The sequence below is a fragment of the Haemaphysalis longicornis genome, unplaced genomic scaffold (assembly GCF_048455015.1).
Source record: "Haemaphysalis longicornis isolate Haplotype H1 unplaced genomic scaffold, Haemaphysalis longicornis Haplotype H1 scaffold_8, whole genome shotgun sequence".
Classification (NCBI taxonomy): domain Eukaryota; kingdom Metazoa; phylum Arthropoda; class Arachnida; order Ixodida; family Ixodidae; genus Haemaphysalis; species Haemaphysalis longicornis.
In genome coordinates, this window is record NW_027526445.1 from 143259595 (window position 1) to 143279920 (window position 20326).

Here is a 20326-nt window from a genome sequence, read left to right on the forward strand (position 1 = left end):
TTAGATTCGAGGATTTTGAAATACGCGCCAATTTCCAAGTAAAGTGGCGCGCAGCTAGCGCCACCCAGAAAAGAAAGTATTGTAGCCATTACTAGACGAGCCAGTAGCCACTTAAGGGCCATAGGCCGCCATTTTGAATTGTGCGGACCCTGTTCTGTGGCCTGCGTGCGGTGTGGCGTTTGGTTTTGACAGCGCAAAAAGAAGCGGTGCCATTATAGTGCCGCTTTTAAAAGAAAAGTTGTTTTAGCTGCGGAGTTGTCGTCGAACGTTCAAGCCGGGCGGGACTTCGGCGTGGATGAAAAAAATGTCCGTCGTTGGAGGACGCAACGGGAGAGGATTTTGCGTGCGCCGCAACGAGGTTGGCAATCACCGGACCACGAGAATGCCGTCACCATGAAATGGAGATGGCATTGGCTGACTTCGTTCAGACGCAGCGAGCAGCTGCCCTTCCAGTAACGACGGAAGTGCTCCAGGCAAAAGCAAGGGAGCTTTTAAGGGAACGAGGCTTATCGCGGGCACACTTCAAAGCCAGTCGGGGCTGGCTACAGAAATTCATGAAGCACTTCGGCTTTAGCCTCCGCCGTCGAACCTCAATCGCCCAGAAGTTGCCCGGTGATTTTGAAGAGAAACTGATTGAGTTCCAGCACCGCATCTTCATGTCCAATAAACGTGTTTTCTGTTTGTGAACGCTGGCCCTGCCTTTTTGTTCGGCCTACATTCGAGATAAGTTTTTTTTTTTTTTTTCGCGCCTTCGGACTTTCGGGGGTCGGCTTAGAATCGGGGCCGGCCTAGATTCGAATAAATACGGTACGAGCGCCACATCACGCCTACATTCTTCAGCAAACGTCAGGCAAAAATAACCGACTTCATGACCGCACGCTAAGTGAGTTGCCTTGTACAAGGCTTGCAAAATAAAAGTTGATCATTTGTAAACAACGCTCGAAATAATTCACGCCCAACTTATTGCGACCGGTCCCGTGCAAGTGCAGACACGATGCACGACTGGCCTCCCCACTGCTTCCAATCCTTTTCGGTGTTGCAGTTGCCATGTTTGGCATTGCTTCACTACCGACGAGTGCTACACGAGATTCCAAAAGCTGCAGTAAGACTTCGTTGCCTTTAATAAAACAACGGGGAAAAAATTTGTAGTTCAGCACAGTTCCTTGAAGTACAGTTGATAAGTTGAGCTTTTAACGATTGCACCTGTAACGATCAGCCTTTCAACAAGAGCTCGCAGAAACTTACCAGATGTTTCGACCGAGTCACTGCTGGAACACAGCTTTTTTTTTTTATTTCGAGAATTAACAACTGCAAGGCTTCTCTTGCACCGCGCTAGCACTTGGTAGGGTAAGCGTCGACACTGCTTCGGGCGGAACTTTTGGTGAAGTTGCAGACATCACGCAATACCAATAAGCACCGCACTCGTACTGCAAAGCTAGAACAGCGCACTAAGCGATCCACCGGTAATCAGGCAGCCGACGGCCGGAACCGATTTACCACCCGATCGCGCACACTGTTTGCAAAGCCTCAGCGCTGACAAACCGAGTTCCGCCATTTTGTGGGGACCCCCGCGTCCCGTTCCCATCAGCCCGCAATAGCACGTGACCGGTCCCAGTGTTGCTTGACGCATTAGAGGACTGCCGCTGAGTTTCACTGAGTTTCGTTTTCGTATTCGGTCAATCAGAGTGCGCCCGCCCCGGGGCTCTAGCATGGTGCGCGTTTCGCGGCATCTTTTACCTCGAACCTTCAGTCAAGATTTCGAAATAACTTCACTATACAACGCTCGCCGGTCGGTTTGTTATTAGTTTTGTCTAGAATAATTTGTAAAATCAATATCTTCATGATGACATCATTTGTGTCACTGAAAGGCACAAATCTCGATGCAACGAAGTTCGCGATAAAACGAAGTTTTTTCCGGAAAGTACTACTTCGTTATATTGAGGTTCGACTGTATTTCGTTATAGCCCGTCTCGTTATAACGAGGTTTAACTGTATTTCATGTGTCGCCACCAAGGAGCGCCCTCCCCCCGAATCTTTCCCCAGATGCTGTTCCATTCTCTGCTAATACAAACCACGTGGCATTTGTGTGGGAGGTTCAAACACTATATGCAACAACATGCTCGCTGCTCCCTTGTGTGGGGCTAACTGAACCACGTGACATTTGCGCGGGAGGTTCAAACCCGATTTGCAACATGCTGGCCAGCGGCGGCGGCTCACTGTGAAATAGCAGCAAAGTAGGGCACGCCACCGTACGTTTGTTGATCACGCGAACACTTCCTGACACACAGCAGAAATGCGTCATGACCGAGAAGACTGCAGCTCGCACTGTTGCCAAATTTTAATTAGGGAGTGTAGTAATCGTCACTGCATTTCATCCCTCCGATCCGTGCTTTAGCTTATTCTTCGCAACCATCTGATAACCGCATACCGCCGTTAGCTGCCGACTGCACAACTTGCCAAACGGCATCGATGGAGGCGAGAGGGAAAATAGTTGTGAAACAGGTGTCAGCGGTGGGGAGGAGGAGCCCCGGAGCAACGTTGAGTAAATCGATGGCACCGGAATGAAAACTGGGAGGGGTTAGACATATACTGCTTTGCAGTAAGAAGTGTTTCCCTTTTATTTTTTTCAGCCACTCATTGCACACTTGTAAGTTGGATGCGTATTCTTGTAGTGCAATACTGCACAACAGAATAGCCAGACAGAGAAGAAAGCTTTCTTCTGAGTTCAGCCAGCCTTTCTGGTGGGCAGGTTCACACTGGGCTGTGGTCAGATAGCTGATGTAATTCTTGGAGGAGAGCTTCGTTCATTGTACACAGAGCAGATGTCACCACCAGACTGTTGACCAGTACAGTTCAAACCGTAATGTTTTTTTGCTGACACAATCATACCGACCACCTCCTGAAACAGCGTGGAAATGCGTTCCACAGTAGTACCAGAGACACCGTGGAGGGAGGAAACAGTGTCCATATTTTTTGTGTATAACCACTCGGCCTTGAAGTCTCACTCCCTGGAATCTCCTTCTGCTTTGACGTTCCTCTTGCTCTTACTTGCAGGAAGAATGTTGATGCAGTCGAGCATCAGCGAATGGAATGCCACGGCGTTTGCCCTGCTAGTACAATTCTTTCTGGAACCATTAAATTATATCGAGAACACTGTCAATCAAAAAAGAACATTCCTGTCTAGTGACGACTGGGTTGAACACTCTCCCGACCAAACAAGATTGCCACGTGCGACTCATCGCATTAAGAGCAAACTCCCTCAGCTTGAAGAGGATAAGATAGCGAAGCACTGCCAGGCACTGGTAACAAGGTGTAATCAAGACTTTCGCAGCAACGTTTATGGCCAAGCGGGAGAGCGAGAGAATAAACATCTTTAATTTGGAGCTTAATGGTGCAGGATGGTGAGAGCATTAGGGGGGGGCGTCCGCTGGATCGTGGTGCCCTGGTCCTTGCTGGCTGCTCATGCCTTCTCAGCTGCGCTGGGTCGAGAGGTCCGAGCTGGACAGCCGGTCCACCCACTGCTTGTACGTGGGACGGGGATTGGGTGTGTGAGGGATGGGGATTGTTGGCACTCCCAGACCAGATGGTACAGGGTACCTGGCTGAAGGGCAGAAGTGGCAGGTACTATAATATTGGGTGGGGTAGGTATGGGGGAGGAGGGTACAGTGCGGGTAGGAGTTGGTCTGTGGCCGGCAGAGTGGGGTCGCTTCGGCTCCGAGCATCACATATGACCTGTACGAACTCAATTCAGGCTTGTCCAATTTTGGGGTGCACTCCATTCTTCAGCTTCCAGAAACCACTTCTCGTGCCGTAAAAAAGTGTGGGGTGACGAAAAGGGCTCGCTTCTGTCTTCGCCAACCGCGCAGGCTGCCTTCGTTTTTGGCGGCAGGGCAGCACCATCCTCGTTGCCCTTAGCAGCTAACGTAGCTTGCCAGTTATCCTTGGCATCACGGGATGCCCACTCATGCGCTTAGGGCGATGGCAACGCCAACAGTGGTCGCGACACGGCCGACCCACGCCCCTGCTAGGCAGCACAATCCCTCCTTTAAAAAACCTCAAATTTATTGACGCTCGGTCATGCCTGATCGACACTCCAGCCCCCCTTATTTCAGTAGGAGTGTTCCCCCTTATTTCAGTAGGAGCGTTTTGTGTGTTGCTAATTTATCATGCTAAAATCTGGACAATGGGCAGGTTTTTACGGTGTTTCACAAATTTCTTTACGCGACCTTCCTTTAGCTTTTTTTTTTACTATTGGGTGCAGGTAAGGCAAAGTGCAGTTTTATTGCCCGGAATTTGGCGACTCGGTTCATATCGACTGCAAATTTCAGCTTGAATGAAAAACTGAAGACAGAAAGAACTCGAAGAGCTGTGCTTCCTTTCTACTGTCAGCATTGTGTTCGTGTTTCCTTTGTACCATTGTAACTGTTTCCTTAAGAGGGTGCGCTGTTAAGGAGATATGGAGAGTCAGCTCAGGCAACCAAACCACTTCATTGGATCTACAAGGCACTGGGGACGAGGGGGTGGTTGTCTTATGCGCGGCTTTTGCGCATAAGAGTGGAAAGAATGAGACAGACCCACTCATGGACAACAACAGAGAGAGGTTTATATTTTAACAGGCGGGTAACTATAAGCGTAGGAATATTAGCGAGAGGTAACGAAAAAATAGTACAAAGTCGAGAGTAAATGTTGCAGAAAATACAAACAAGGACCCTAACAATGAATACAGTCTACGCTCGTTACAGTGGATCCGGCAACAACGGACTTCTGGTTACAACAGACCATTTCTGTTGGTTTGCCTGGTCCCCATGCATTTTAAAGGAGTCCACTCCGCTCGTAACGGACCCGGCTAGAGCAGACTATCGGCTGCAACAGACTAAATTTTGGGCGAATATTGTTTCGACTGAATGTTTATTGGCAGTGAGCGCGAACACAGGCGGCGCTGCGAAGCGCGCCTCCGTGACGTCAGCTTAGGGATTCTCGCATTTGTCGTCTGCTTCACTCAGGATCGCTCTCCCTGCTGTTTCTTTGCGCTCGGTCAACGTCTGATGCTTGTCCGCACCAGAATTGGCGTGTGGGTAACTTTTTATCATAATAATAGGCTTAAAATCGCATACACTAGCTCATGGTGTCAATTAAAGTATAGTTTTGGATACCGCTATGGGAGAAACATTGCCGGCGCCACCCCATTCCTTGCGAAGCTGGTCCTGTGCGGAGCTCGAAGAGTCGGAGCTAGGCGTCGGCTTCTCATGTAAGCATTCGAACAAAAGGAACAGTCAGCTGCTAATAACCAACAACAGCGAAAATGGAAGACCAAAACAAATTCTAGGCCTTCAGGGCTGTCGGCTTTGGCAGAAGGCATCACGATTCCCGGTAATCATATGTAAGGTAAAACAGTTTTTGTAACATTGCCGAACGCTCGAACGCGTTTTGTCACATCACTTTACGTTGTCAAGGCATGAAAGTTTGCCGACATGCACTATAGACTGCAAAAACTGTAGGTTGAGTTCCGAGTGTACATACGCGCAAGCTGATTCTATACCAGGCATCTAACCAGTATGGAGGTTTATTGAGCAAAACGAGTCACGTCTTCGTTAATTTTATAGTAACACATATATGTTTGTTAAGACCTGGAGGTATATTTCGGAACATTGTGCACAGCCATATCTTCCCGATATTCGGATATGCGTTATAGGAAAACTGCACTCAAGAGAAGGAGGAGTAAGGGGAGGAGGGGAAAACTTTGTTTAACAAGTAAATCGATCTGGTTAGTGGGCCGAGTCCTCAGTCCAGGACAAGAGAGTAAAAGTAATTTTCTTCAAATCATAGAACACCATCCCGAGTAGAATAGGATTTGCTCTTCGCGCCTGGAAGGGTTGAAAAGCAATAAAGAGCTACTTGGAATTCTTCTTCGGTTTCGAGTCTTGTAATATATGCAGGTATACTATTTATTATGTTAGTTAGCGAGTATATCATGCCTTCAACACCGTAATCATGTCATCATTGTTCGAGTTGAGAGTCGGTTCGTTTTGATAACGATATAACTACGATAGAAATTCGGAGCACAAAAGCCGCCTTCGATTACTGTGGACCACGTTGTTTAGGGCGCGATCGCGGTGGCATAGCACAAACCTTCTCATTGTATTTGCATGTGAATAAACAAAGCACGCTGCGGATATGCACCTTCTTGCACGCAGCCATAATGAAAGCCAATTTGTGAAGAAGGGAATGTATGCCATACAAAATGAAGGAAATACCCACACGACCTTTGTGAGGCTCCCAAACATCCCGAAACCTCCTAATAAGAAGTTGGTGACGGCACAGAAAAATTAATGCGTTGGGCAGAAAAAAAAAGCAAGAAACATTAATCTGATACAAGACAACAACGAAAGAAACAGAAGAAAGCCACTTTATTTCCTGCTTTGTGATGAGCGTGTAGAGGCCGCTGCTTGCTACGTAGTAATAGACTGTTGAGTCTTCATAGGAGCATCTCAAAAATACTGCTGGGAAGCCTACGCATTTTGAATACTTATCGAGAAGCTCTGATCGCTGATCCTCGCAAATAAGCAAGAAAGGGTGAGTTACACACGATCTTCTGACCGATACTCTGAAGAAAGTTGTTCTCTATCTCTTCGTGTGTTGCAAATTATTCAGATGCATCAGAAGCTGGCAAAATGACTGAGTCGCTAGAAATACGCTTTTTAACGCACTACAGCAACGAAGCGGGTGATTTCTAGCTTAGGCACTGTTGCCCCTCACAAGCGGAGTGTAGCAGATGACGGCGGCACGAATCCCTAAGCCGACGTCAGAGCCAGGGGGCGCCACTCGAAGATCTCACCGCCAATAGCAGACTTCCGCGGCGCCGGCACCCGATATGGTTTTTCTTTGTTCAGTTTGGCAAGAAAACTTACGTCTGGCAACATTGTTGACAGCTGGATCGTTGGTGCAGCTACAGTGCTCTAGTGGGTTATACAGTTAAACCTCGATGTAACGAAGGTCGTAAAATTTGTAATTTACTTCATTACATTGAAATTTCGGTACATTGAAATTCGCGGTTATAATGAAGTGTTCATCGCGTGAAGCGTTTCCTGCAAGTGAAAACATGGCGTGCATACACGGCTGGCGCTCTGTTTCTGTTTCTGTCGGCGTAATCGTCTTTGCGGGCATCAGTGTGAACAGCATGGGGCGTTTTCTCCCTGCAAAAACGCGTCCCGCAAGCCAAAGGCGCGCTAACACAGCCGCGGAGACCACCCACACGATGCGGGTTGCTCCAGCGACCGCTTCTAACCGCTCCCTGAAACGCAACCCGAGGGGCAAACGAAAGGGGCCTGCGAGAAAAAGAGCAGATAACGTGGGCGAAATTTTCACTGTAAAACGTCATACGCGCCACTTACGAAAGCGCTTATCAAATATCTTCTGCAGTGATAAGCCTAATCGTCTCTGGTGGGCCAGCCAGCATCCCCGAGCTTCCGAAGATCCCGCCTTAGGGTGCGCGCCTCCAGCCATTGGCGAAACTGGTCAGGCTCCTCCTACTTCCGCGTGCAGTGCGAGTCGATTCCTGGTAAAGGCAGCAGCCGCCGCCGACGCGCAATCGCGGACACTGTTGTGAAAAAAAGGCGGGCTCAAGGCTCATAAAGATTCACATTTAAATGCTTGCTGGAATGATGGAACCCGACAAGCACAAGCGAACTCGGAACGAAGGGCAAAGCGACGGCATACGGCGGCGGCAGCGGCCCTGCCAGAAATGATTAGGCTTACCACCGTGGAGGATATTTGATGGACGCATTCGTAGCGGCGCGTATGGCGTTTTACATTGAATATTTCGCCCACGTTATCTCCCCTTTTTTTCCCCTCGCATCCCCCTCTCGTTTGCCCCTCGAGTTCCACTTGGGCAAGCGGGTAGAAGCGGTCGCTTGAGCTACCCGCATTGCGAAGGTTGTCTCCGTGGCTCCGTCAGCACTCCTGTGGCTTGCGGGGCACATTCTTGCATGGAGAAAACGCTCTATGCGGTTCACGCTGATGCCCGCGTAGACGATAAAGCTGCGACAGAAACAGTGCGCCAGCCGTGTATGCACGCCACGCAGTTTGTAGGCAAGGAGCTCGCTCGAGGCATTGGGTGGCCCAGGTCGCCATTCGCGTTTTATTAGACCCCGTTCCGGTGCTTGCGTCTCCCAAAATCTACTTCTACAACTAAAATTTTGTGCCTAGTTCTCCATGAAATTTCGTTACATTTAAATTTCGGCAAACGGGACTTCGTTACACAGAGGGTGGAAATACATGGGTGCATACACTTGAAGTAACAAAAAAATTTGTGGTTCGTTACATCGAGGGTTTCGTTATATTGAAGTTCGTTACATCGAGGTTTAACTGTAGTGGGTTCACAGGGCATATCTTGCTGACGCACTTCATGTCGATGCCGCCAGGTGGCGCAAGAGGGCCATCCTCCTGAACGGTCGCAGCTTGCAAAGGCTGCAGTTTTCCTACATGAGCAGCGAAAAAATTCCTTAAATGACACTTTGCATATCGAAGACCCTGTTGTAATGCAAAGGGCGTATATTACCGTCAGCTGGGGTTCTTTTCAAGGTTTTGTCACATACACAGCGACACAAGCTCTTTGGTTCTGTGTCGGCAGAGCCGTAGTGGCTTTTCTGACATTTTTTTTTTTTGTTTGTATGAATGGGTGCTGTTGTTAATTATCTGTAAAAGTGCGCACGGGGCACGGTATGCTTTTTGTCCTATTTGTTCGTAGCATGATCATCCTGGGGCAGTTATTACATCGATAATCCGTGCAAATATTACGTTTGTGCTCTGGCCAACTTCAACAGCACACGCTGGTCAAACACTGCCAGAGCAGTCCTTTTTTTTTTTGTGTGTGTGTGTGTGTGTGCGTGCTTATGTGTGTGTGAAAATATCCGTGTCGTGCAAGCCCGCGTTGAGAAACAAGAGATAGCTGTCTTGGTGCATTTTGTTTGGAAAATATGACATCACTTAATTAAAGGGGTCCTGAAATACCTTCCGCCGATGCATGGATGTACATGTACGCAAATAAAGCAATGTATTTGCAATCTCCTCCCGCAAGAATCTTGTTAAAGCGATGAGTATTAGCTGAGAAATCGTAAATCAAAAACCGCGCATTATCGTCGCTCCGCGTTTCCTCCTCCTTTCGACTTACTCTCCGCTGTTGACGGTGCGCGAGCCTTGCCTCCCATGATGCTGCACTCCGCAGCGGTGACGTAATTCCGCTATTGCGCTGCTCAGACTGTCGTCTGCTACGGGCAAGCTTTGTTGACACCATGAATCCCGCACGCCGCTCAAGGCTGGAAAAGCGAACGAAAAATCTGGCCGCATGTATGCGGCGGCCTGGCCTTGCCCTTTCGCGGTGTACGTTGCTGGCGGCACATGACTTTTTATCGGCGGCGAACTCGCAGCCGCACGGGAAGGGTCGTGCGCTCGTTCCCTTGATGCACCGCGCACTGTTTATCCAAAAAGCGCCGTATCAGATGTGGCCCCGCTGGTGCCGGGCGGCGGTGGTAATTCCTGCCGGCGGCATGTGAAAAAGTCATATTAAACTGATACAGAACCCGTGCACAAAACGCTTCAATCATGTGACCAGTTCAGCTTGGGGCGATGCGTGGTGGAGAGCGGCAACATTGGCAAAACATGCTCCGTCGCAGCTCTGAGCTTTCTAGCGCTGGAGCGAGCGCCATTTCTTTGACAATTTCAAACATCGGTTGCCTTGGCAACAAGGCACAAACCACTCCAGAAGTCAGTTACGGTTGCGTGATCCCGGTTCAGCTTGGGGCTCCACTTCGCGACATGTGGGCACTGCAGGCGTACCACTCACTCCCATTGGGAAGTGCGAGATGCGTTTGGCATTACAGGAGGCGATGGTGTGTGTGTTGTGGACGCCGTTGTTTCACGATGAAATGCGACGTTGTGCTTCTGCGGGTGGATAGTGCTTCCCATGGCCTGGATTATCTTTCTCGAGCGATGTACGACTCAACCTCGCATGGGGTATGTGCACTGTGCGTGGCTAAAAGCCATCGGCTTGTGCGCCAGAGTTAAGTGACTTGCTGTTCGTCCCAGCAAACCGCGCGCGAGGTGAGTACCGAATTTACGACGGGCAGGAGGCAACCCATCCTCTGTCAATCGTGGTTCAGACTTTCAACGCATGTTGTGACGTTGTGTTCGTTAGAAACGCATCTCTGGATTGTTTTGAAGTTGAATAAAATCTATGCGTCAAACCCGGGCATCGGCTCAGGGCGTTCTCTGCGATTGCACGAAAGAAGTGCCACGGGGCTTCAACGCTTTCTTTATGGAACGTGCTCAGGTAAGAGAATATCCATGTCGTGTTATGGCCGTGTTGCATTCAATACGAACGGTTAAGCGTTTGTTTTACACTTGTTTCGTTTGTCGTAAAATGCCCAAGCACTCCGGCACTCCGCTGGCAGATCAGCCTGCGAGCCGACGCTGAGCAGACGACTCATCTCTTTGCCGGAAGTGCATGAAAAAGCCGCCCAATAGCAGGATGTCTAGCTCATGACGAACATCTGGGAATCGATGATGTAGACATGTGAAGATGGCGGCGTCCAAAAACACGAAGGAAAGGGTGAGAAAAAAACGACACTTTGCAACAAAAGTGTGAGCTTTCCGCTGCGCATAAAATAGTAATACTTGGCACAGAGGACGTTGACGACCCAATCTAACGGTTGCGCTAGTTCATTTAGTGTGCTCAAAATGCCTTTCAGGGCCCCTTTAATTTGTTTCCTGTCTAGGGCCTCTTGTGGGAGGGTTCTTTTGATATTTTCAATCACCACGAGCACTTTTCTTTATAAATTAGTCTTTTATGCCTATACCAATCAACTACCCAGTACTGTTAGTAAAAGAAACCATATAGTAGTCTGAAATGTTAAGCATAAAAACAGTTTATTTACAACAATAAAATATACAAGTGGGTGCTTTTTTGGCACTATCCAGAATGAAGGGCAGGAATTTTTCACCAAGCAGGGAAGAAGTCTCGTACGTTTCTTGCAACCAGAGCGTTGGCCAAGCCCGATGCCGGGAGGCGCTTAATCAGTTTTTCACATGCGCGTGAGTGTACATGATGTGGGAAACCTGCGCATTGTAGTCTGTGAATTTGCTGATGAAAGCTTTATGGAACGCTTTGCGGCTTTTAGTGATGAAAAGGCTATGCCTTGCTAGCTTGCCTTACGAGGTCTTGCTCATTTTTTTGTGCGTTTGGCACTTTCTCTACTCGTTGTGTTTTCTGAGTTTATTCCCTCTACAAAGAAGTGCAGCCCTGTGGGGACGTTAAAGCTGATTGCTTCCTTCGTCAGAGGAGCTTCATGCTTACTGTGTGGCACCCAGGCGCGAAACAGAAGTTCTTGCACGCATGTTGGGCGAACTAGCAGAAAAGGCAGTTTAACCACCAAACCACTGCATGGGTTAAAAACATGCTTTTTTGCTGGAATTCCGTACGACTCGAGCGCGCAAAAGCAGGAGAGGCAGAGCAGGGTTGGAGGAGCCGGGGAGAATTGTCAGGAGTATTATACTGCAGCCCCTGTAGCGGATCTGCTTCCACCGTCAACATCAGTGGTGGCAGCGAGCGGTGTGGGAGAGAGAGAGAGACAAACATTTATTATGCTGGTGAGCAGGAGGATGTTCGTAGGGCCTCCACCCAGTGAGAGGCATCCTCATTCCAAGATGCCTTGGAGCTGGCTGGCCGTCCGGGCCCGTTGCACCAGTCGGCGCTGGTCTGAGAGCTCGGAGCCGGTGTGAGAGGGGAGTGGCGTTTCGTTTTTCTTTCTTTCTTTTTTTTTTTTTTTATTGCGACCAGTTGCATGAGCGGCAGAGTAGCTGATTTCACTGTTGGATAAAATAAGCATAATTAACGCTGTCGAACATGGCGAACAACAGGCCGACGTCACCAGAAGTAAAGGCCTTTCTTAGCAGACCGTCAGGAACAAGGCTGCTGCCGATAAACGCGACTCCGGCGAGATTGAACAAATATGTGAAGTGGTGCACCCGGAGTTGAGTCTGCCCACGTCAGTGTTTTTCTGTAATAAAGAACTCGGGTTCAGTGAAGTGGGGCCTTTATTATTGCCACACATGCATGGTTCCCGTCCCGATTGTAGAAAAAGGTAACAAATGCCTCAAGTGGTTCCCATCCGTTATGTGCAATCTGCCGGTGGCCGTGTGCAGTCCAGCTGGTCTAACTTTCGATTTTACAGCTGTTCGTCATGAGATTATTTCGTGTAAGCTGTTTCAATGACCAAACTAAAATCATAAAAAGTGTTTAAGCTGCCTCGGGGGAACGTCAGGCAGTGATCCGATTTGCTTGATGAACAGTTTCAGGCAAACCTGCCTCGTCACGAAGGGTTTTAAAAGAGCCTAGGTAATTATGATGGCCACTAATGATTTTTATTGCTCATTAATAACTGCTCCTCGTTAATTGCTTTATTTGCTCAGCTTATCATGCATCTTTACACACTTGACTGCATGCACTAGGCCTTTTCCAAGTGCCGGTGCTAAGCTTTGGAAACAGTGCTTAGGCGATTCTTTGCGCTCTTGCGAACACTGTGCAGAGGTGCTGGAGGCGTGTTGAAAGAACAAAGCGTCTGTACTTGTCTGTACTTATGCAATACCGGTCAAAGTACCCAGTTTTGCACTCAAATACCCTCCCGGTCGGATACTGCATACTTCAACTACAGCGGACGTTTTTTTTTTTTTCCAGATTAAACGGGTCCATTGTAATGGGCGTACACTGTATTACAAAGTAGTGAATTTAACTAAGGGAAACAGTTCGATGCATATGTAGGACAAAGTCCCACAGTATTCACTGACCGGGCGGGGTGATGCACCGCTGTCCGGAGGGCGATGTTGGCTACCGGTGAAGCACTGCTTCAACTTGGGCCAGGCCGACCGTTGACATAGCGCGGCGGTTCAAGACCCAGGAGCTTGTTGGAGTCCTCCAGGGTGCGGGTCCCCAATGGCGATGCACATAGGGGCAGAAGTCACTGTTGCATCACGTCCTCACATTGTAACTGCTTCGTCTTGGCCTTTTTATGTTCACACTAATGCGAAAAAAAAACGGCACTGGAAGCGTGCGCCGCCTTCGATCGCGCAACTTCGCTCTTTCTCTCGAATGATCTACGATGCGCCTTAGCACTGGCTACGCTATGGCAGCCTCGCAAAAGCTCTAGAAGCTCCGACGAAAACTGAGCAGTGGGGTTTTTCTTTTGTTATTTACTTGGCGCGCTGACGTGCGTGATTTCGATACGTCTCCGGTCCATGGCGGTGGCCAACCGGTGATTCATGGATGCTCTGTTCAAGAAACTTCTTAGCGGTTCCACGGGAAAATTGAAAAGGAAAGTTCCATGGACAGCGCTTCTGTATTACATTAGTAAAATTGTTATACAATCATTATTAGATGCTGTATAATGATGCTAAGAATTTCTAAAATAATAGTAGACACTCTACGCGGCAGTTTGTGCCAACCATCCTTGTGTTGGTTTACGCTGAAATTTGCGCTGAAATTTGCGTGAAGCTTTTTTTTTTTTTTGAGGATGGAGCAAATGGAAGACAAGGTAATAAAACTTCCTTGCGAGAATGACTTTCTGAAGGCCAAGTTTACTAATGCAGCTTGGTGCCTTGTCGGTCTCTTGTTTAAGTCAGTGTGCTTTACCTCTTCCATTTTCCTGGAGATGGTTGTACAGAGTCTGATAGCTCAGATGAACGTTCTCCTTCTGTACATATTAAGAGTACAGATGCCAAATCTCTTGCTTTCGGTTTTGAATGCGAATGCATTTCTTAGTCGGGGGTTGTCGTGCTCCGTCGGCGTGCGCCTAGCAACAGCTGTGGTGTACCTTGCGCAAGAAAACACGAGATGCCGCGAGCAAGCTCGCCTTCTTCTTTACTACTTCCTCCTCGTTCAAAGCGCGTGCAAGTTCCTCTTTCTCCTCTGCTTTTAAATGCGAATGCATTTCTTAGTCGGGGGTTGTCGTGCTCAATCGGCGTGCGCCCGCAGGTGTTATCTTTCCGTGCTCCTCCTCGCCCCTAGCAACAGCTGTGGCGTGCCTAGCAACCGGAGCAGGTGGTAGCTCGGGCGGGAGTAGCGGAGGGAAAGGGGAGAGGAGGAGCGCGCTCGGGCGTGTGAGGGCGCTCGCATCGCGGAGTAGCAGAGAGTGAGTGGAGAGGAGGAGCGCGCTCGGGCGTGTGAGGGCGCTCGCATCGCGGAGCTCGGCGGGCTCTCTCTCCTCTCCGCGCACCCTCTCTCCGCTCGCTGCACTCGGAATCTATATAATGCAGTGGAGCGCGCGCCTGGCGCCTTGATAGCGAGTCTTCATTAAGTACGCCATTAATAATAATTACTTGCACCGCACTCATCGGTGCACCCAATGCATTCGCATTTCCGCACGATCCCCTTCGGGGAGGTGGGATTTTTTTATGCTGTAAAGATTACCTATTGACCCAGTAATTACGAAAATTGAACTGAAGGCCGAACTGAAGGCCGTCAGCCAGCACCATAGAATTAGTTATAACGCATTTATTCAATCATTTACAAATTCAGTCGGCATGCGCCAAATGGCCGTTCAAATACAGGTCGGACGGGGTTACCTCGCGGTTTTGCGGCCGCAAAAACTGCCGGTGCTAACGTCAATCAAAATCCCGCGAAGTCGGGGACGTTTGCCGCATCGTCTGCTACGATTGCACATAGTACGCACTCGACCACGCATTCGACATATCATCTGAATCAACAGACTCAGATGAGTCGCTGCCGCCCGAGTTTTCTAATAACATTGCTTCTCAAACTGTCACAGGCCTTGGTAGCAATAGCTTGTTGCCGCTCTTCCAAATCAATGTGATCGCTAAAAAGAAGTTCCACGTGTGAGAAAGTAGATGTTAGTGTGGTGAAAAATTGTGCTAAGGATTGCTATGAGCGCTGATATTAAAAGCAGTGATCAGGTATGTGCCGCGATGCTAAGCCTACGCTGACCGGCCGCGGAGGTACGACGGTCCGACTGGGCACCGTGTCGCGCAATGCGGCGAGCGGCCGAAGGATGGCGCTACCTGCACGGCTAAATAAAAAAAAAGGCCACAGCAGATGTCCTGGTCACCAATCGCTCAAATGGCAATTATCACGAAAATAAAGTCCCACATCCAAGAATGGGGATGATAGTGTGGTGAAAATTTTTGTGTTAAAGATTGTCATTTGCAGTTGCACAGATAGCGGTGATCAAATTCCACCATGATACTAAGCTTAAAGTTCCCCATCACCCGAGCCAATGGGAGCAATGTAATATACTGGCTACACTAGGGTCCGAATGTCATTTGAACCAAATGTCATTTGACTCAAATGGGGTGGTTCGAATGCCATTCAGAATCCGCCGTGCTACGCTACAATTTAGGAGCAGTCTAAGGCAGTAAAATGATATCAAATTAGAAGAGACACCACTTTTGGCTCCAAGGTGGCGGCTGTTTGTGTAGTTTTATTTTCTTTTTTGCAACTGACCCACTGGTATGGAGAGTATGAAAATTAATAATGTTGATTCCTATTTTAAGTAAATTAACAGTGAACAAAGTTCTACACACAAAAATATTTTGTTTGTTTTACGTACGGAGGTATTATATTTTTTATTGCCGATAAAAGACTCTGCGTGCGAGAGCGAAAGAAATGTCATTTGAGCCGAACGGCACTCCAAAACCTTGTGTAGCAGCACAACCTGGCATTTGAGTCAAATGACGTTTGGTTCAAATGACATTCGGATGCTAGTATAGCAGGGGTATAAGCCAGTTGCGGGCTGTTGGGGGCGCCCCGCATGCAAGTGCATTGCATTCGGGTTTCCCTGACTTCTTGGGGGCCCCCAACGCTGGGTTCCCCTATTCGAAAACTGCCTAATCGCTTGCAGTCCGCATGTACTGCAGCTCCTCTGTCAACTTCGGGCTCTGCAGATAGTCATCCGAGAAGGGCAACGGGAAAATTCTGCTCGTCGGCTTCGGTGACCAGTTCTTGGCGCCGCCGCTGCACACAAATTCAGCCCACGTTTCGCGCTGTGCGTCATCACGTTAAAAATAGGTACTGACTACAGTGACGGGGCCCCGTCACTTTAAAATCTGCACTACAGTGACACTACCTAAAAATAATGCATCTCGGCGCCGTCGGTCGATTTGCTCGGACAGGCTTCCACTGAGAAGTATTTTGCATTCAGTGAGCTTGCCATAGCAGAACTTTGGCAAGCTGAGCGACACGCACAGGCCGCTCAGCCAAGAGGCCACACAGTTTTCAGCACCAGGGCAAGGGAACACCATGCGCCGGCCACGAACTGAAGAGCAAAGACGTCAAAAACGTAAAGTGCGCAGAGTTTACAAGCTTCGCTCACAGACGTCACTCGGGTATCACAGCCACACCTCCTGCCGAAACGCGACCACCGACAGCAGCAGCGGAGGCTATCGTTTCCGGTTCCGAAAACGACGAAAAGGATTACTTGAGTGATCCTCGCACTCGCGTAATCCTCACACCCCTAATGTGAGCCACCAAAACTTCGATTTTTTGGTTCCTCGCATAATCCTCGCACCCCCAACTTTGCAGCGGCAAAAGTTGCCCGCTCGCGAAACCCGCATGGTGCACGCGCTCTCCAACGCGTGCCCTCCCCGCCGCCTCTCCGTTCGGCGGAGAGCGGTGTGTATCCAAGGCCATCCAGGCGCCCTAGCAACCTGCATGGCTACTCCCTAACAGGCGCCCTAACACGCTACTCACACTGTCCTTGAGCTGGTTTCGCGTGCGCGGAACTAGACGGCGTTCGCCCAGCCCGCTGTCGTGCCGTCGTGTCGCCGTCGTGGTCCCGTCGTTGAGCAGCAGCACTCAGTGAGTCACTCGCGTCAGTGGTGGATAGCTCGCTGCCATTTTGAGAACTTTTTGGTCTCTTTGTTTTGTGCTTGGTGCCGCTTCACCATGGGGAAGAACACCAGCTACACTGCCGCTTTCAAATTGAAAGCGTTAGAGTACGTGATCGAACACGGCAACCGCGCCGCAGGCAGGCACTTCGGCGTCACCGACTTCAACGTGCGTTACTGGAGTAGGGCACGCACATGACGACGACAAGATAGGGCGCGCAGCAAAAAGCAAAGGCGGCGATTTCATGATCGCTGATCGACGGGAGACTGTTTACGTTGTAAATAATAAAATAAAAAGAAATAGCTGCTGTTGGCAACACTGAGCTTACATATACAAAAAACGACCGCTACATTTAGCGGGACTGGCAGAAGGCAAATTGGCAACACTGTGCACCGGATTTCTTTTCCCCGCATAATTCTCGCACCCCTAACTTCGCATTGACTTTTCCGAAAAAAAAAAGTGCAAGGATATGCGAGTAAATACGGCATGTGACGCCGCCCTGAGCCGGCGAAAAACACCGGAACACATTTCATCACACCGATAGAGATTTCACTACTGCTGCCGATTTGTTGTAGCTTGCGGCCGGGACAATTAAAATCTATTTTCGATGCGATTCCGGCCACTGATTGCTGCAAAAATTTCTGTGAGGCATCTGTAAAAACTACTGAAGCCGTTTATATTGTTTTTTAGGCCTCTAAATTTGTTGTCAGAACTCCTTTACTAAAATCACCACAAGATGGGTTTGTTCAACACTTGTTAGAAATTTGTAATGAGTTGAAATGTTGAGGATCTCTTCACGCTATAAACATCTATTGCACTTTTTTTTTCTTTACAGATTGTCTATATTCCTATACCTCTGATGTGTCTCCAAGTATGGACAAAAACACTGCCAGATTGGTTTCTTCAACATTTCTTGATAATTCGATCTTTTCTTCTTTTTTTTTTTTCTTTTCCACAAAGATTCTGCAGATTGCGAGAGGATTACTAGCTCAGATGAGGATTGTCTCTCTGAAGGTATGACTAAAACGCAGCAGGGCTGCTTTTGTCACGTTGCATGCAAATTGTGCTCTTAATCCCAGCAGTCTGAAACCCAGGTGAACTGTTGTCAATCTTGCTTACCATTTAATAATAATACATATTCTTGCCTATTCCATTACAGTATACAGTGGTATTCAGGACAATGGCCTAAATTTGATGCTGTTCCTACAATCTCAAACTCGTGTTATGTAAAGGCGTCCTCTCAAGTTGGCATTTTGTTCTTTTTTATTTGTGAAAGAGAATCAATATTCCAGCCTTCACTGTACAGTAGTAAACAAAAGCATGATGGAATGTTAGTTGAGTGGCAGGAACAGCTTCTTAAAGGCCAGTCACCTAAAGGGACTCTGAAATTATCTGCAAACAGTGTAAAATTACTTCTGCAGATTAAAGTCTGGAGTTCGTAGGCCATTTTCCGGCCTCTGGTTGTGTTTACGGGAATTTATTTACCAGAATAATTAAATCGGAAGTGCTGTTCACCTTTCTGCCTACTTGTGGATTTCTGATGACGTTGCCTATGACGCACACTTTTTCGGTGGTTTGTGGTTTGACTGCACGGGTTGTTGCGATTCGAGCATGCAGATTCTTTAGTGATTATTTGTGGGAAGAAATTTTTGCTATATGTGATATTTGAGTATAGGTGCTTCATTTTATTGGCATATTTTTCCCATATAGAAGTATAAAGCAAAGCTTATCAAAATACCTGTCACTACAACCGAAGCTTTCGTCCAAGGTTCGTTAGCTGCTACAATGAGGTGTATTAGGGGCCATCAGGATGTTCAGCAAGAGAAAAAGGGCTGAACCTAACTGAAGTTCTCATTTCCAGGGATTTGAGGGCATTTCGTTGTCTTTCGTGTGCCTTGCACCATAAAAACCAACAATCGTCACTGCTATGTCGGTATTTCATTATTAGGAAACACTCCTTACAAACCCACTCTTCTATTAGTTAGTGATCTGCTTGTCTTTCTGAGTAAGCGACCAGTGCAAAGGGCATTTGTTCTGGACATGACCAGTGATGAGGTATTTTATGTCTGTTGAAAAAAAAACATCTTTGGGAAGGGCAAGGTAGTGTGTGCTTCGGCATCTCTTAAAGGGGTCCTGAAATACCTCCCGCCAATGCATGGATGTACACGTAACCAAATAAAGCAATGTATTAGCAATCTCCTCCCGCAAGAATTCTGTTGAAGCGACGAGTATTAGCTGAGAAATCGTAAATAAAAAATCGCGCATTATCGTCGCGCCGCGTTTCCTCCTCCTTTCGACTTACTCTCCGCTGTTGACGGCGTGCGAGCCTTGCCTCCCATGATGCTCGTCTGCTACGGGCAAGCTTTGTTGACACCATGAATCACGCACTCCGCTTAAGGCTGGAAAAGCGAACGAAAAATCTGGCCGCATGTGTGCGGCGGCCTGGCCTTGCCCTTTCGCGCTGTACGTTGGTGCAGTTGCTATCGGCAGTACGTGAATTTTTATCGGCGGCGAACTCGCAACCGCACAGGGAGAATCGTGTGCTCGCTCCTTTTGATATGCACCGCGCACTGTTTATCCAAAAAGCGCCGTATCAGATGTGGCACCACTGGCCGGGTCTTATTTTGCGGCGGTGGTAATTCCTGTGGGCGGCATGTGAAAAAGACATTTCACATCGATACAGAACCCATGCACAAAACGCTTCAATCATGTGACCAGTTCAGCTTGGGGCGACGCGTGGTGGAGAGCGGCAACGTTGGCAAAACATGCTCCGCCGCGCTCTGAGCTTTCTAGCGCTTGAGCAAGCGCCATTTCTTTGACAATCTCAAACATCGGTTGCCTTGGCAACAAGGCACAAACCGCTCTAAAAGTCAGTTACGGTTGCGCGATACCGGTTCAGCTCGGGGCCCCACCTCGCGACATGTGGGCACTGCAGGCGTACCACTCACTCCCATTGGGAAGTGCGAGATGCGTTTGGCATTACAGGAGGCGATGGTGTGTGTGTTGTGGACGCCTTTGTTTCGCGATGAAATGCGACGTTGTGCTTCGGCGGGTGGATAGACCTTCCCATGTTCTGGATTATCTTTCTCGGGCGACGTACGACTCAACCTCGCATGTGGTATGTGCAGTGTGCGTGGCTAAAAGCCATCTCGACTTGTGCGCCAGGGTTAAGTGACTTGCTGTTCGTCCCCGCAAACCGCGCGCGAGGTGAGTGCCGAATTTACGAGGGGCAGGAGGAGGCAACCCATCGTCTCTCAATCGCGGTTCAGACTTGCAACGCATGTTGTGACGTTGTGTTTGTTCGAAACGCATCACTGGATTGTTTTGAAGTTGAATAAAATGTGTGCGTCAAACCGGGGCATTCGGCTCAGGTCGTTCGCTGCGGTTGCGCGAAAGAAGTGCCACGAGGCTTCAACGCTTTTTATATGGAATGTT

At 48.6% G+C, this 20326-nt stretch overlaps 1 protein-coding gene across 8 annotated transcripts in view; it reads left to right on the top strand.

Annotated features, from left to right (window-relative positions):
• Positions 1–20326, top strand: part of LOC144150027 (uncharacterized) — a 57062-nt gene that overhangs the window by 29202 nt on the left and 7534 nt on the right. For 6 of the 8 annotated variants that reach the window (XM_077681820.1, XM_077681818.1, XM_077681816.1 and 3 more), the window contains 2 exons: positions 17727–17762; positions 17852–17905. The exons of 1 other annotated variant lie outside the window; for it this stretch is intronic. In XM_077681820.1, coding sequence (XP_077537946.1) covers positions 17727–17762; positions 17852–17905 — 90 coding nt within the window. The remainder of the gene's footprint in view (positions 1–17726; positions 17763–17851; positions 17906–20326) is intronic. One more of the 8 variants, XM_077681814.1, reaches the window with a different exon arrangement.